The sequence below is a fragment of the Neovison vison genome, chromosome 9 (assembly GCF_020171115.1).
Source record: "Neovison vison isolate M4711 chromosome 9, ASM_NN_V1, whole genome shotgun sequence".
NCBI classification, from domain to species: Eukaryota; Metazoa; Chordata; class Mammalia; order Carnivora; family Mustelidae; genus Neogale; species Neogale vison.
In genome coordinates this window covers 34,574,478-34,590,044 of record NC_058099.1, presented here as the reverse complement: position 1 = coordinate 34,590,044, position 15,567 = coordinate 34,574,478, and the positions used below count along the sequence as shown (strand labels likewise).

Genomic DNA, 15,567 nt, shown 5'->3' with positions numbered 1-15,567 from the left:
GGAGAGGACTGACTGGCTGGGTGGACTAGTCAGTCACCTGCCCTCTGTAGATTTGTTTCCTCCTCTTAAAACATGCTTCCCTGGATCACACTGAGACTCTCCCGAGAAAATAAACAGGCATGCTCAAAAGCTGGGCTATCTAGTCCTCTGGGAGAATTGGCATTGTTGGTATTTTGCTGGCAGCAAATCGACAGGTCAAGTGGCAACTTGGAAATGTCAGCTTCGAGAGTTAGTGTGTGTTTGGTGGGTTTTTTTCCCCGCTCTAATATACACTTAGGATGCGTGTCACTGTGAAGGAAACAAAACGTATAGGAGGAAAATACTACAGCCCAACGTAAGGAGGTTGATGATACCCCAACACTGAAAATAACAGCTGACTTTTAAAAATGGAATGCGCTTTTTGAAAACGTTCAAATAAAATATTGATAATGTGATTTTATAACTTGTGGATTTTCCACCCAGCCCTGCTCAGGCCCCGGGCTCACCCAAGATGTGCAAGGGAAATTCCCAAGAACCTCTTCTTCGTGGGTCCTTTGGAATAATTCACCAGGCTTTCAGAAAACGTGTCATTCTTCCTGATTGAGTTACCCCATTCCAGGAGGCACTCAAAATGGGGGTTTCCCGGGGCTCCTTTGACTTGAATGGCCTTGAAAGGGCTTTGCAAACTCTAAAGTATGAGGCATGTTAGCGAAGTGCTACCATGATTTTCAATACAACGTGAGCACATTGGACAGCTGCTGGGTCATGTTTTAGGTCGTTATTGAAAAAATCAAGGGAAGCCTGCAGCTTCTGCCTTTACCTGCCGAGAATTTTGCTGACACAACCATGGCTGACTCGAAGCTGCCTTGAGATGTCACAGGGCCTGACACCTTGATGAGCGAGTTCCACTATCCTTTGGCGGACTACATCCGGGAGTGGCCGTCCATTCACAAAAACCCCCCCAAGCTGATTCACTCCTCCATGTCCTGAAACAGATCAGAAACAAAAGGGGAGGGAAAGGGTGGTTAGAATCAGTCCCGTAGTAGTACTAGAAGCGCTGTTAACAAGCACCCAGAGCCTCTCTGATCAGAAATGGCCGCAGGCTGCCTATCTTGAGCCTGGAGTCTGATCGTGCAGGCTTCACGAACACCTTGCTTTTTAAAATTAACCTTTGCCTTTGTCCATCTTCAGCCAGTCAGTCGGGCCATCGATAACAAACATCCCCATACTACGTTTCCTTTAGTTGCTAAATTGTAATTTCCTTTAGTTGCACCTTGTAATTTTTTGTTAACAATGGAGTGTGTAAAAGACCCCAATCTACACTAGAAACATCACTTACTACATGCACGATGCTAGGATCTAAGGAAGATCCTGGGGAGAAAATATGTTTTAAAATCCATCAACTGTAAAGAGATTTTTAAAAACGAAACTCTTTTCCTTTTAACAAATATCTGTAAAAGTGAAAAGAACTACTCCAATAAATTAGATCTCACAGGGAAAAAAAAATTTTTTTTAATCAGCAATCTGATTCAAGGGCTAAGGACTTAAAAATTTTTGTTTAAATAATGTCTATAGATTACTGAAACAAAATCCAACCACTGCCTTGATCACAAACAAACAAAAAAACAAACAAAAACTCTTTTCTTTAAAAAGATGGGACTCATCCCTCAATAAAGGGGAAAAATAAACAAAAAAGGGGAGGCTAACACGCAGACTTGACCACTGTACCCTCCCAGAGCACACAAAAGAAATGGGTCAGAGGATCACATTCCACTCTACCACACCAGGATTTATTATAAAGAGTTTCCCTGGAAATTCTGAAGTGTTTTTGCAATTGACAAGCAGCTTCAAGTTGATTTGGAGGGGGGGTGGGGATAAAGAAGCTGGAGAAAGCTTCCGAGTCCCAGGTTTTACAAGCGCTCTGAGATGGATTTTAAGCCAAAGGAGTCTGGGAAAGTATCTTCTCCACCCAATAAGCTCCCTTCTCTTATATCAAAGTCCATCTGGAGGGAAACAGGGATCCAAGTAAATGAAGAGCAGAACCAGTAAACACAGAGTGACCCAGTATAGCAACATCATTGACCTTGTAGCTGTTAATCAGCCACTAACTGACATTGCTGAGGACAGTCAAAAGCCAAAATCCAAGTCCAAGCATTTATTTACCAATGCTGCTGGTAGCTCAGAGGCAACCTATGGGGAAAGTTCCATCTAAACTGGGACTTGCCCAGGATTAGACTATACCAGGGAAGCTCGGCAACTCAGTCATCTCTCTCTCACTCGCATGTGCACGCGCATGCACACACACACACACACACTCCAATTCTAAAATATAAAATAGCTTCCTCATCTTAGCTATGCCCCCTCAACACTCAATATCTATCTAGGTTTATGAACATCTGAAAAAAAGGGGGGGAAACACCTAAAATATAACCTATTTCCTCAAAACTGCCAAAGCAATTCACTGCCGTTTTCCAAGAGATTCCTAACTGAATATTTCCCAGAATTTCTGAGCTCAGGCTGATTTCAAGGAAAAACACAATTTTATAGGTAACAACGGTACTTAATTCCAATTCTTAGCTGAATTTCTTGATTTTCAAAATGAGTTTTAATTGGCTTTGATCGTTCTAAAACATCCCAGACATAAGAAAAAGGAAAACCATCCCAAACAGGATTTCACAGTTAGAAACAAAACTGTATAGTTCACCTAAAACAGAAAGATGACAGCCACCCGTGGTCAAGGGCCTTAAAAAGTCTTTGTTCTGGGGTTGGGAGCACCTGATAAAAAAAGAACAGGCTGGATTGAAGAAAGTAAATTCAAAATTTGTACAAGCTCATCTGAGGACAGAAAGGAAGCTAAAAGTATCCAGCACACTTTTGAGATAACCTATTAGTCCAGGCCTTGAGACCCATTTGCAATTGCTTGTTCCCTATGCCCCTGGCAATTTGAACTTTCTGCCCAAAACGCAGAGCAACCTTCAGAGGACTTAAATTCCAAGAGCAGTCCTCCAGGACATTTGTGAGCTTTTGGGAACTTTTGCATCATGGAAAAAAATCCCAAGGGTTGGACACTCTAGCTGACAGCAGGTCCCAAACACTCTACTTTTGACCACAGAAGACAAGGCTACCTATGTTCTTCCAGAGTCTGATCCATATAAGCACAGAGTTCACACTAGACTCAGGATGACTTCCCAGAAAGGCTCCCAAACTCACTTGGCTAGGTCTTCTCTGCCTCAGTCACAGTCCTAGCCAATAGAGCATTTCAAGGGTGGTGGGGAGGTAATTTACCTGGTCTGAGAAGGCAATGTCTCCCACTTACCCCAAGATTGGAAAGAAGTAAAACCTGAAGCCTGAGAGAGGGAGGCAGGATGGGGAAAGAAAAGAGGAAAAGCGAGGGGGAAGGATGCAAAGCGTGGAAACTAAATGAAACAGACAGCAAGGACAGAGAGCGAGGAAGAGAAGACTGGGATTAGAAAGGCAGAGAAGGAGAGAAAAGAATGGATCAGCTAGTACTGGCAAAGAAAAGAAAGGTAAGTGTGGTGTACGGTGGGAGACAAGAGGACAAGAAGAGAAAATGGAGGAAACCCAGTAAAGGGGCATCTGGAAGACAGAGGACTTCTGTGGAGAAGAGTCTTTGTTTTCTGGGACCCCTACTCCAGCCCTGCATCTCCTCAGAGAACCCAAGTCCCAGCCTCTACTTCCTATGGACTCCTGCTGCGTGAGGTTTCATCCCCTGAGGGGTGCATGTTCCCAGCTACACTTCTCAGGGACAAGTAGAATTTTCAGAGAGCCTGACACAGAGACAGATAAAAACAAATCAAGGCAAAGACCAGGAAACAGACACACAGATACAAGGGAAACACAGGCCTGCCCCCATAGGACAAGCCAGGCAGGGTTTGGAGGAGGATTGGGGGGGAAAGATTTGAAGATACACCCAAGGCCTTTGTGGCTCTGGTTTCTGAGGGCTGGCTTGCATGGAAGCTCCTTAGACCCTGACAAGGATGTACTACCCACCAGGGGTCCTATCCAAACCCCAAAGAGCATGGCTGGGTAAAGGGTTGTGGGAAGAGGGTCTCTGCTAACTCAGCAGGAAGACCCAACTCCAAAACCCCACAGGGTTATTGAAATTCCTCCTTGTAACATTGGAGAGGATAAACACGGGACACACAGACATGCAAACAAGGACACAGGGAAAGAGGAGGGATGAAATCTCCTTGAAGGGCTCAAACCAACAGACAGGCGCTGACACAGATAGACAGTCGGGTCTTTGGGGCAGATCTAGTTAAACCAGAGAAAATGCCTTGCACAAGTGTATACTCACTCAAACAGTGCACTGCCCTCTCTCTGGAATCTTGAGTCCCGCACTCTCCCCTTCTGTGAATTCTAGGAGACCCAGAACCAGCTCCAGCTTTGCCCAGGCAACCTTCCTGTCTGCCTTTTTGTCTCTCTGACTTCAATATCATATTCTGTACAATGGGTTTAGCTAAGGTTCAGATGACACTCAGGTAGGAGGCTGGCTGTAAAAGTGCTTTATAACTGGAAAAATACCTGGGGGAAGGAAACATCTAGGCAAGGGTGGTGGAAGGCCACTGTACAGATGAAAATGATGAATCTAGAATAGGGAGTAAGGGCAAGAGAACACAAAAGCCAGTTTCCCCGGCAGTCCCTTCCCCTCCCCCAATACCACCTCCCCACCAAGCTGTCTTGCTCCAAATGGGGTGCCCCCCCCCAGAAAGAAACTGACCAGGGCCAGGCAGGAAGACAAGGAAGTGGAACTTGGTCTGAGCCCCTACTACACCAGCAACCTCTCAGGATCTACTTGTTGTACACCTCGACAATCGCCAACAAACTGGGGCCCAAGGTGGGCCTACATTGTACAAGCAAACAGCTTTAGGCATCAGACCAAGGGCACTTCCAGAGAAGCCAGCTCTGAAAGCTAGCCTGGTTGGGGCCCAGCCCCCACCATGTTGCCAAGAAGATTGAAAAGAGGAGGAGGGAGCACTTCTCGAGGAAAGGGGAATGGGCAGATGAACGCCAGGACAAGGAGGGATAGAGACAGGCATTTTCAGTTGGCTAACGGATATCTGGAAGGAACAACCTTCTCCACCCTTATGCACTGCCAGGACACCACTGGTTCTGATGCTATCTCCCCAAGCGTCCAGCAACCCCTAGGGCTCTGGTGTCTACGCAGGATGAGGTGAGGGTCTGTGGATTCTGAATGGTGAAGAGAGACTTGCAGGGGTCAGCCCTCCCCATTTGTCCCCCATTCGCTTCTTGGCTGAGCTAAAGGCTTACACCCCTCTCAGAGTATTGACCCCAACTCGTTTGTTTTCTCGCTTTCTCTGAGAGAACAGATCCTCCCCGGAGCACGGCTCAAGTCTGCCCAGGCGACAGCTGCTGGGGGGAGAGGGGAGCGCTGGGGTCACCATGGACTGGAAACCGTTTTGGCACAGGCCCCAAATGGTGAGGAATCGTTTGGGGTAGGACCGGTGAAAGCGGTTTCTCTGCGCAAATCTCCCTACTGCTTTGGTGGATTACCTTGCATTCGGAAAATTGACACAAAGAGAAACTGACCTGCCGCAACCAGCCCGGGAGGCTTAGATCAGCATTTCCCTGCTTACCAGGACACTCCACCCTCCAGGGCAGAAACCGACATTTTCGCCAGGGAAGCTTGCCTTCTCTCCACCCGGGTCTATGCTGCCTTTGTTAAACAGGGGACTCATGGCTGGGTGAGCAGGATCATGGACTGTCTTAGAGGAACCTAGCTTGGGGTAAACTCCCAATCCGGAGCAACTCCCTGACCTGCCGCCTGTAGGGACCAGATCTGGGCACCCCACTGGATGCCGCCAAAGCCTGGCGCCTTGCTCTGGCCCAGCTCTGCAGCCCGCAGAAGGGAAACACGATTCGTTCCACTTGGAATTTCCTTGAAATCTCCGAATCTAATCCGGCGTTAACTCACCGTGAGAGGAGCGCTCATCTCACAGAAGACTGTGCTAAAGGGTGAACTGACAGATGCCCGTGGGTCAGGCAGCCTGGATCACCTCCCCAGTGCCCAGGATGACCCTTCCCGTCTCCTACACATGCCCGCGGCTTTCAGAAAGGGGTAGGAGGGGACTCCTGTTATGACTAACCGACTTCTTGATTTTTTTTTAAAGGGGAGAAGCCATCATGTGGCAAGTGTCCTGAAGAGAAGCACTGGATCATGTCTTTAAGGGTGTCTCCATATGAACTGGCAGCTTTTAAGCTCAGCTGAGGGACTGCCACTTCGTTGATTTTTCAAATCCCACTACCCAATTCCAGGACACCTTTAGAGCTCTGAACTTTGTGTCCTTGCTTACCTCTCAGCCTCTTCCTTCACACATAGAAGCACACAGGCACTGCTTGGGGCCCCAGTTTCCCTCCAAGCATCAGTCCTCATCAGCTCCGGGGCTGAAAAGGCGCTACCGCTGATGGGGTGTGGGACTCTGTCTTAGACTTAAGACTGACCTCTTCCTACAACTTCTTGCCCTCCAACTAGCCAGTCCCGGAGTCCTCTTCAGGTCCGAGCTATGATTCTCCCAACATGCTGAAATGTTGCTGCCGGACCCAGCCTCACCCTGTGCCCCTCAAGAGGCTGCAGCTCGAAATCTACACTACCCGTTGCTGGAGGCGGGATTCCCGGTGCCCTGGCCCGGGGAACCAGGCGCGTTGTTCCACATGCCCTTCCTGAGAGCACTGCACTTTGCCAACTTGACTGTGTTGCTACAGAAGTCCTGAGTCCTTCCGGCCCTGGCATCTGCCCCGCGGTCTGGCACACCCAACCCCGTCCCGGCCGGAGAGTGAGAGAAGCGAGCTTGCCGCCTACTTACTATGCATGGATGCAAACGGGTCGTGCTTACAGTGTATTTCCATCGGGGCGCTCCAGACTGCAGGCCGGCCGACGCCGCCGCCTCCCGGCGCCAAGGGGCTGCCCAGCGCGGCTAGGGAGCCACGCCGCCAGGCCGGGTACTGTGCGATCTGGGCTCAGAAAACGCTGCTGGAGCTCCGGGGCCTCTCTCAGAGCTGCTCCGCTGGAGATCGCCGAGAGCTGCTCCTAGAGGCGGGAAACGGCGCTAGTGCAGTCCGGCTGGGTGTGGGACGCCCAACTCCTGGTGGCTTCCCTCCTGGGCCGTCTCAGGCAGCGGCTGCGGAGCCGGGCCAGAGTAGATGCGGCCAAGGAACCGGCAGCTTTGGGGGCATATCGTAGGGGCCCGTCTCCGGGACGGCAAGGAGCCCCCGGCCTCCGGTAGGAGCGGCTTTGAGGACGCCTGCGGGACACACGGCCCTTGGTTTCACTCAAGGTGCAGCGAGGCCCGCCGGCTGCCAGGCTGGTTCCACGGCCTCGCTGCCTCTGGAGTCTCTCTCGACTCCTCGGTCTCCACCGGATTCTTTCTCTGCTCTGAGTCTCTGGGGCTTGGAGTTGCAGCCCCAGTCTCGCTCCGCTCGGTTCTCCGACGTCTCAGACGAAGTTGCAAAGAACTTCCTCTCTGGCGGCGCTGAGGCCCCGGCGGGTTCGGAGACGCTTCCGTCACTGACGTTGGGGCCGTGACTCCTGAGTCCCCAGGAGCTTATAGCTCTCACACCCTCTGCCTTTAAAGTTCCCCCGGCTCCCGATGCACCCGCATCGCTGGGACCAGGATTGGGGACAACAGCGACAGTGTCCTCCACGCCTGAGTATCTGCCTCACGCCCACCAACTCTTCGAGCCCCCCTGCCCTCTCTCAGGGGTCTGGCTCCAACGTTTTTCTGTTGCCTCTTCCGGGACGGCCGCCGCGCCTGCCCCGGCGTGTAGCGAGGGACGGAGATAGCGAAAGGTCCCCTCCACCAAGGCCGCCGGGACTGCCGGTGCTGAGATGGAGCCGCTGTCGGCTTTGGCTGCCCGCGATGCTGCCGCCGCCGCCGCCGCCGCCGCTGCCACCGCCGGCGCTAGCCCTCCGCCTGCTCGGCGCGCACAGTGCGCCACCGCGCCGCCCCGGAGCCGCTTTCAGGACCCGCTGCGTGTGGACAGCGCCGCCCGGGGCTCAGCCTCCCTCCGGGCGGGGGCGGGGCGGGGGCTAACCTGCCAATCACGCTTCATCAAGCCAATCAGAGCTGTGGCAGCCGGCCCTGGCCCGAGACACCGCCCCATTGGTTGAACAACCGGCGGGCTCCGCCTGATTAGCGGATACCTGGGCAATAGGAGAGAATGGGGGGCGGGGCCCAGGCGGCGGCGCCACGTTCATTGACAAACGCGCGGGGCCAAGGCCTAGTGGAGCGCGGGTTGGGGGAGGGGTAAGGGGATCCACACAGGGCCTGGAGAGTCCCGTCGCCGACGCCGCGGGAGCCAGACCTTCCTGCCGCAGCGTTGGGCCCCTGGGACACGCTAAGGGACTGGGGACAGCCAAAGTGGGGATGAGATGAAGGGTACGGGGCGGGGGTGGAGGGGAGATTGTCTCCTGAAAACACACACGGATGTTGGAGGAAGAATAGGAGCGCAGTAGAGATCCGGTTTTCAATCTAAGCACCACCAGATTCGCGATAGACTCGTGGTGTGCGCACATCCACCCCTTCTGAGCTCAGTTTTCTCATCTGTAAAATGGGTAGAGTTGGCTTATCTAGTCTACAATGGCGGCTCCTTCCAGAGGAAACATTTCACAATTTTATCAACCACCTACTAAGCTGCTCCTGGCGCCTTCTTGTCCACCCCTCTCCCTCAATCTTACCCTCCCCCCCGCCCAGGGAACCACAATTCTGAGCTGAAAGAAAGGCAGAAACTTTGAGGGGAAAGAAATCTCACACTCCTTTAAAGTTAGTAATCAGGGTGTTCCTGGGTGAGGAAATTAATTGAGGCTTTGGACCAGGCTGTCCAAGCACGAAGCCTTGAGTCTCTCTTTTCAGCCTCAGACCAGGAGCTGATAGTCGCCTTGGGGCTAGTGGTGTGCAACTGAAGGCTTCTGTTTCCAGGGGGTAATTCTGCATCTGGTGCAAAGCTTCTTGGGAATTAAATGAAGCCAGTCATGTCAGTCCAGTGCCAATGAGGGTCCCTTAAGCTGGCAGGTAGGCAGGCGAGTTCTATATGCAAGGGCTGCGCCAAGCCAGGCATGCTACCAGGCTGCTGTAGAGAAAACTCCATCTTTCCTCTTCCAGGAAGTTCTTATTGTTTTGAAGACAAAAATGGGTGGATGCCTAGCAGACTTTCCTGGTCCAGAAGGGCAGAGTTTTGACCAGGTAGCCTCAGTTTCTCAGGGGTGTGAGGCCCTGGGATCATAATCAAAGGAATGGACTTTGAAAAGGAAGCCCATGACAGCCATTCTATACTCAGGAGGTACTGGAAAAGACACTGAGGACTACTGCCCCGTGGCTCATGCAGTTGTCCCAAGACCCACCATTTCTAATTCACCATTAATGATTCTCTAATATAAGTCCACAAAAGGGTGGGGGGGCAGCTCTGAGAGGGTCGCTCCAGACTTGAGCTTATAAAGAAGACAGGGCACTGGTTGACCCTGAGAGGGCTCTGGGTTCATTCTCTGCCTCAGTCTCCCTTCTCTATATCTCTGCCCCATTTCTTACATCCCTACATTGGGGTAGGCCCTCAGTCTCACCTTCTGTTACCATCCCAGACCCAGCTGCCCCTGACCGGTAGATAAGTTTCCGGTGCTGACACTGTCCCCACCCCTTCCAGGGCACAGCTGTGTTAAACGGCTCCAGGAGGGCCTCTGGGGGCCCAGAAGGCTGCAGTGTGCACTGGGGTGGAGTGGCTGCATTCTCTCTCCTTTGTCTGGAACCCGACAGGTCCCAATCCTCAGGCCCCCATCCCCACCCCCAGCCCCTCAACCGCACCTCCGCCTCAGGCAGGAAGAACATAAAAGCAGAGAGGAACCCGGGTGAGTTAGTGTTCCCACATTCTCTCCATCCCACGGGCGCAAGGTGGATAAAAAGTAACTAGAATTTGATGTGGCAGTTCAGCGTTCCTGGAGAGACTGGGGGGGACTCCCGGAGGGACGCAGCCAGTGACACCTCCACCTCCAGCCCCACTCATTGACTTCAGGCCTAGAAAGTCAAATTCTAAAGTCTTAGAGCAGAAAAGGGCCCTGAGGCAATGTTTTCCCCATTTTACAGATGGGGCCAAGGAGGGCCTTGTCCAAGGTCACATAGAAAATCTAAAGTAGAGGAAAGGCTGTGGGCTGGGAAACTCTCTCAGAAGAGCCTCTACGGAGCCACACTTGGGATGGCTGGGAGTCTGGGGTAGAGCGATGCGGTGTGGGCTGCCAAATAAAGAATCCAGTTAGGTAGGATATACCGGCACAAACCAGTTTTCCTCCTGATACCTGTGGGGCTGGGACTGAATCAGAGTACTGCCGGGGTTGGATGGAACCACAGATATTAACCAAGCAAGAGCAGCTTAGATGCCCATTTCAAACAGAGGGTGCGCGGCTTAAGGCGACATTGGGCTGCCTGCCGGTTAGGGTGACAGGTGCCCAGGACAGAGGGAGTTTTCCTTCAGTTAGGGGTTCCTCAATGCCTCCAGCCTCCAAGCGGGCCATCTTCCGGGAACGTCTAATGCCGAGAGGCACCCCCAGAACTGATATCCTGGCCATCTACCCCAGTCTTACAGGCCACCAAACAGCGGCCCCCAGAAGTAATATGACTAGTGTGAGATCGCACAGCGATTCCCTGATGGAGCAGGGCTTCTGCACCGCAGTCCTGCCTCTGAGAGCTCACGGCTCATGAGCCCACAAATCTAAGCGAGACTATCAAGGAGACAAGCGAACAGAGACAGACTAGACTGGCAGGGAGCTGGTCTTCACGCCCTGGCACTGAACCCGGTCGGGCCTCGCTGTGTGTAACAGTCACCGGGTTACCTTGCCCCAACCGCACAACTTTGGACAGGGCCCTGTGCTAAGCGCTGGAGGCAGACACTGGGAAAGGAAACCATCCGGGAAGAAACTAAATTTATAGAAGACCAATTGCCTTTGAAAACTCTGCTATTGAAAGAAAGCCCATTAAGAATTAATTGAGAAGCCAAAATACCTCCAGAGGAACCTCCACCTTGATCTGCAGTGAGCAACCAGCTCTCACTCAGAGCGCACTCCCTCCTTGCCTCCCCTTTCTCTCCACCAAGTCCGTCGCTCCAGATGAGTCTAGGGGTTGGGGCTGCTCCAGGGCTCTAGGGGCCAGAAATCGACTCCTCCAGCCCCTATCCTTGCTCTTGCTTGGTGGAGGGTAGGGTGGGGGGTGGGTGGGAAGCAAGGCCTCCAGGGCTCAGATTGGGTGCTCAGTTTGGGAGAATCAGAGACGCTGCTGCCAAAACAGTCCTAACTTGGTAGATCCTCTCTTTGTAACCCTCATTTTATTTTATTTTTTTCCAAGATTTGGTTTTGTTTTGTAATGTCTATACCGAACGTGGGGCTCCAGCTCACAACCCCAAGATCAAGAGTCCCATGCTCTTGCAACTGAGCCAGCCAGGTGCTCCCTCTCTGACTCATTTTAAAAGGACCAAAGAGAGAGAGAGAGAGAGAGAGCAACTGACCCAGATTACATAGATAGTTGGGCAGAGTCGATTCCTGTATAATTCCTGCACCTGGATCAGGATCTTTCTGTAGGCATCATTTAAGTAGGTGAAAACATAGAAGAATTTAACCACATTTTTCGAGAACCATGTAAACTGCCTTTGTGGGGTTTGTTATCACTAGCAGTGCACCCTGCAGGCCAGGGGCTCTGGCACTCTCTTTCTTTTTCCCAAAGACTCTCCACTACCGGCCCCTTCTTCTAGGGCTCTGCTTCCCTATATGTCTAATGGGGAGACCCCTGAGAGGAGTCCTCCCAAAGTTCTCAAAGATGAAGATCCATGGTTAGGGAGGATTGTTATTCCAACACACTCATTTCAGAGCTGTAGGACTGGATGCCAATGCCCAGACCCTGTTCAAAATCTCCTAGCCTGGGACGCCTGGGTGGCTCAGTGGATTAAAGCCTCTGCCTTCAGCTCAGGTCATGATTTTAGGGTCCTGGGATCGAGCCCCGCATGGGCTCTCCGCTTAGCGGGGAGCCTGCTTCCCTTCCCCTCTCTCTCTCCTTCTACCTCCCTCTCTGCCTACTTGTGATCTCTGTCAAATAAATAAAACCTTTAAAAAAAAAAAATCTCCTGGCCTTCCTGGCCTTGGGTTTCTTGAGACAGCTTGGCCAATAGTCCTTTTTCTCCAAGGGAGCTCTTGGGAGAGGAGGCTCTACCTCCTCTCCCAGCAAGAATGGGGGGGTCTAAGGGCAGAGAAGTCACCTTTTGATCCTACTCCCTCCGTACCCCTTGCTGTTTGTCAGACAAGTCCCTGCCCCTCTCTCTGGGTATCAGGGGTTTTTTTTGTTTTGTTTTGTTTTGTTTTGTTTTCTCTTTGGTACCACAGCGAAGAGTCTAGACAGGAGGATCCTTAAGTGGCTCTGTGTTTAAGGCTGACCTTACCCAATCTTGGGCTTAGAGCCAAAATGGTATATATACGCCTTCCCCATTGTACAGATGGGGAAACTGGGGTCATGAGAGGGAATGGAAAACAGTTCTGAAGGAAGGAAAAGGAGGCCAAGTGGCTCAAAAAAGGCCTCCAAGTTGGGAGATGGGAGAAACCCACATAAAACCCCTAAAACCAGACATGGATGCCCCTGCCCAGCTAATTTCTCAGCTCTCTCCTCTTCCCCACTGCTGGGGCCCAGGCAGGTGCAGACAGGCAGAAGTGCAATGTCACCTGGGAGCTCTGCCCTTTCCAGGGCAGGTGGCCCTTACCCAATCCCAAAGGAGAAGAGGGGGCGTGGCTCTCCAGATTTTTAAACTCAGGCCAGACTAGGAACCCCCCCCCAGCCCCACCCAGGTCCGCCTTACTGAGGAATGAAATGCTTTATTGATTAAACGATTATTCAGGCGATTGAACTAATCAAAGAGCCCATCGACCGCCCTGAATTACATTCTTGGTAGACAGCTCTCCGAAGGGAAAGGCAGTCACAACAACCAGGCAGACACTCCCCTAGATCCTCATGTGCCTCTGACCCATTCCTAGCATACACAGAACACCTAGTCCTGGATCTGATGATGGCATCTCTGGAAGTCCCACCTACCAAGGGAGCCAAGCGGGGAGGGGAGATGGGGATGGAGCAGAGGGAGTTTCCAGATTCCCTTTCTTGCACGTTTACCCTGGGGAATCTTCTTTAATTCCCCACCTCTTAGATTTCTGTTCTCACTTGTTACAATTCTGGAAATGTATCTATACCCAGAGTTGTCCTGGGTTTGGAGTATAAATCCACCCCTCTCTCTCTGCTTTTTGACCTGTATATAAGGCTGGGGTGGAGGTAAGGCTTCAAAGATCCACAGGGATAAGGAAAGTGGAATAATTCTTGCCAGCAGGGCCAGGAGTGTGTTTGGGTGGGGGTTGGTGTACTTGGCCTAATGCGTAAAAGGGGCTCCTATACTCATCTTTAATCTCAGGACACACTGAGGCCTCCTACTGCCTGCCACCTCCTCTTAGATATAAACACACTCTGCTAACCACTACCTGGGCCTATGGGTGGCACACCGGGCCCTGTGCCAGGAAGGCCCCTGTGCATACAGGGACCAGAGTTGGATGCCCAGGCCAGGCACACATGTCCACCCACTTGTGCTCTCCTCCACTGGAGCAGCGCGCACAACATAAAACCTGAGCACAAAATACACACACACACCATTGTCAAAGCCTTGTTGAGATGAAAGCAAAGGCAGATTGGAGGTCCCTAGAAATGTCACAACTAGCCTGTGGGTTGCCTGCCCTCCCCTGCAAGGTTGTGCCTGCCACAGGAGATGGTTTTATACAAATGGTAGGCTTAGCAGTGCCCACAGAGTAAAGCAGTGCACACCACACACTGAGGGACTGCATGCCCTGAAATTACACCTCCACTCCTGCTTCTCCCAACAGAATGTGACCTCAGCCTGACTATTCACAGGCTCAGCACAGCAGACCCCCCCACAGCCCTAGATCCATCTCTGTGCCTCGAGGCAGGCATTTTTGTATACGCTGACATGGACACAGTGAACAGCTGCTGACATCCAAAAATGGAGAGGTCAGTGGGACCCCCTCATTCTCACTTCCAAAAGCACTTGGGATATGACAGGTGGACACAGACCCTTAAAGGAATACACTCAGACACTTATCCAAATTACATACTCATACATAAGTAATACTCACAGACACACATTTTGGATACTCAGAGTACAGTACCCAGAACCACCGATGCGTAAACATGAACTAAGACACTCATGAATAGAAGGATACATATACACACAGGCACATAAATTCTTAGGCACACACATTGTGAAAATACATATATGGGGACATACAAACTCAGCGTCATTCATGCACATTCTGAGCCCCTATGTAAACACACAGACCCAAACGAACTTCCAGACCCCCAGATAGTCACTCAAAGAAACATTCAGATACAGAGAAAAACACAAAGTCACAGACACTTGGGCTCATGCAGAAGTGTGTGATCAAATTGGTGAAAAGACATACAAACGCGCGGCAGACACACGCAGTCAATCCCTGAGAAAATGTCGCTCATTCCCTCCCCCAGGGCCGACATGCGTGGGGACCAGAGCTACCTGGGTCCTGGAATTAACACGCCTGGAGCCCGAATCGCGGTCCTACCTGTCCTGCCGGTCCGAGGAGTCGGGTAATTTTTCTCTAAATCCATTTTGATTTTTTCAGAACTTGAAGTTAACGGAAAAGTGGAAAAAAAGTTTCCACTTTTTGTTTCTTTTTTCTTTTCTTTTCTTTTTTCCTTTTCCTTTTCTTTCTTTCTTTTTTTCTTTTCTTTCCTTCTTTCTTTTCTTTTCTTTTCTTTCCTTTCTTTCTTTCTTTCTTTTTTTTTTTTTGGTGCCAGGGACCGCTCACAGGTCGGAATAATTCAAGCCTTCCGCTCCCCCGCCGAGCTGGGGTAGCTGATCACTGAGCTGAAACTAAACGTTTTAGGTGGAAAAAAAGCGTCCGAAGGCACCGTGAAATGATTAAGGAACTAAAGAGCTTCTCGCCATGTGAGATCATGTCCTGTTCTCGCCAACATCACAAGATGTCCCCAGACACACCGCGCCCCCAGCGTGCCGCCCCGCACTGCCGGCCGGAGCAGGGAAAGGGTGTCCGCGCAGTGCAGCCGGGCCTGTCCAGCTGGCCAGACGGGGCGGGCCGGGCCGGGCCGGGCCGGAGCAGTGCGGGAGGCCGGGAGAGCAGCAGTGCCGCTGCCGCGCCGCCCTGGACTTTTATAGGGGGTTGGGGGGAGGGAAGGAAGGCTTTAAACGGAGCCGGGCGCTAGCCCCGCGCGCCCACGGGAAGGTGAGGACCGGAGGCAAGCGGGAAGCCCTGGCCTCGTGGCCGCACGTTCTACATATCCCTGCGTCTCGGTGTCGCGGCCCAGTGCAGGGTGTGCGAAACTGGTGAACCCTCTAGGCGTAAGCCCCGCCGCGTAGGCGGGTGCAGGCCCGGTTTTTGTTTTTTTAAAAAATTAACCACTCTGCCCAGCAGGTGTTTTTGAAGGGGGTGCAAAGGCAAGTAGTGTCGCCAGGCATAGAGGGGGGCGTTCCAGTTTC

The 15,567-nt window shown here is 51.8% G+C and overlaps 1 protein-coding gene across 2 annotated transcripts in view; it reads right to left on the bottom strand.

Moving 5' to 3' along the window:
- The window catches only part of PAX5 (paired box 5), a 191,792-nt gene extending 177,050 nt beyond the window's left edge, over positions 1–14,742 (bottom strand). For both annotated transcript variants that reach the window (XM_044265343.1, XM_044265344.1), the window contains exons 1-2: positions 14,633–14,742; positions 800–965 (exon numbers count right to left, since the gene is read on the bottom strand). In XM_044265343.1, coding sequence (XP_044121278.1) covers positions 800–965; positions 14,633–14,678 — 212 coding nt within the window. In that variant the 5' untranslated portion in view covers positions 14,679–14,742. The remainder of the gene's footprint in view (positions 1–799; positions 966–14,632) is intronic.
- Positions 14,743–15,567: the final 825 nt, after the last annotated feature.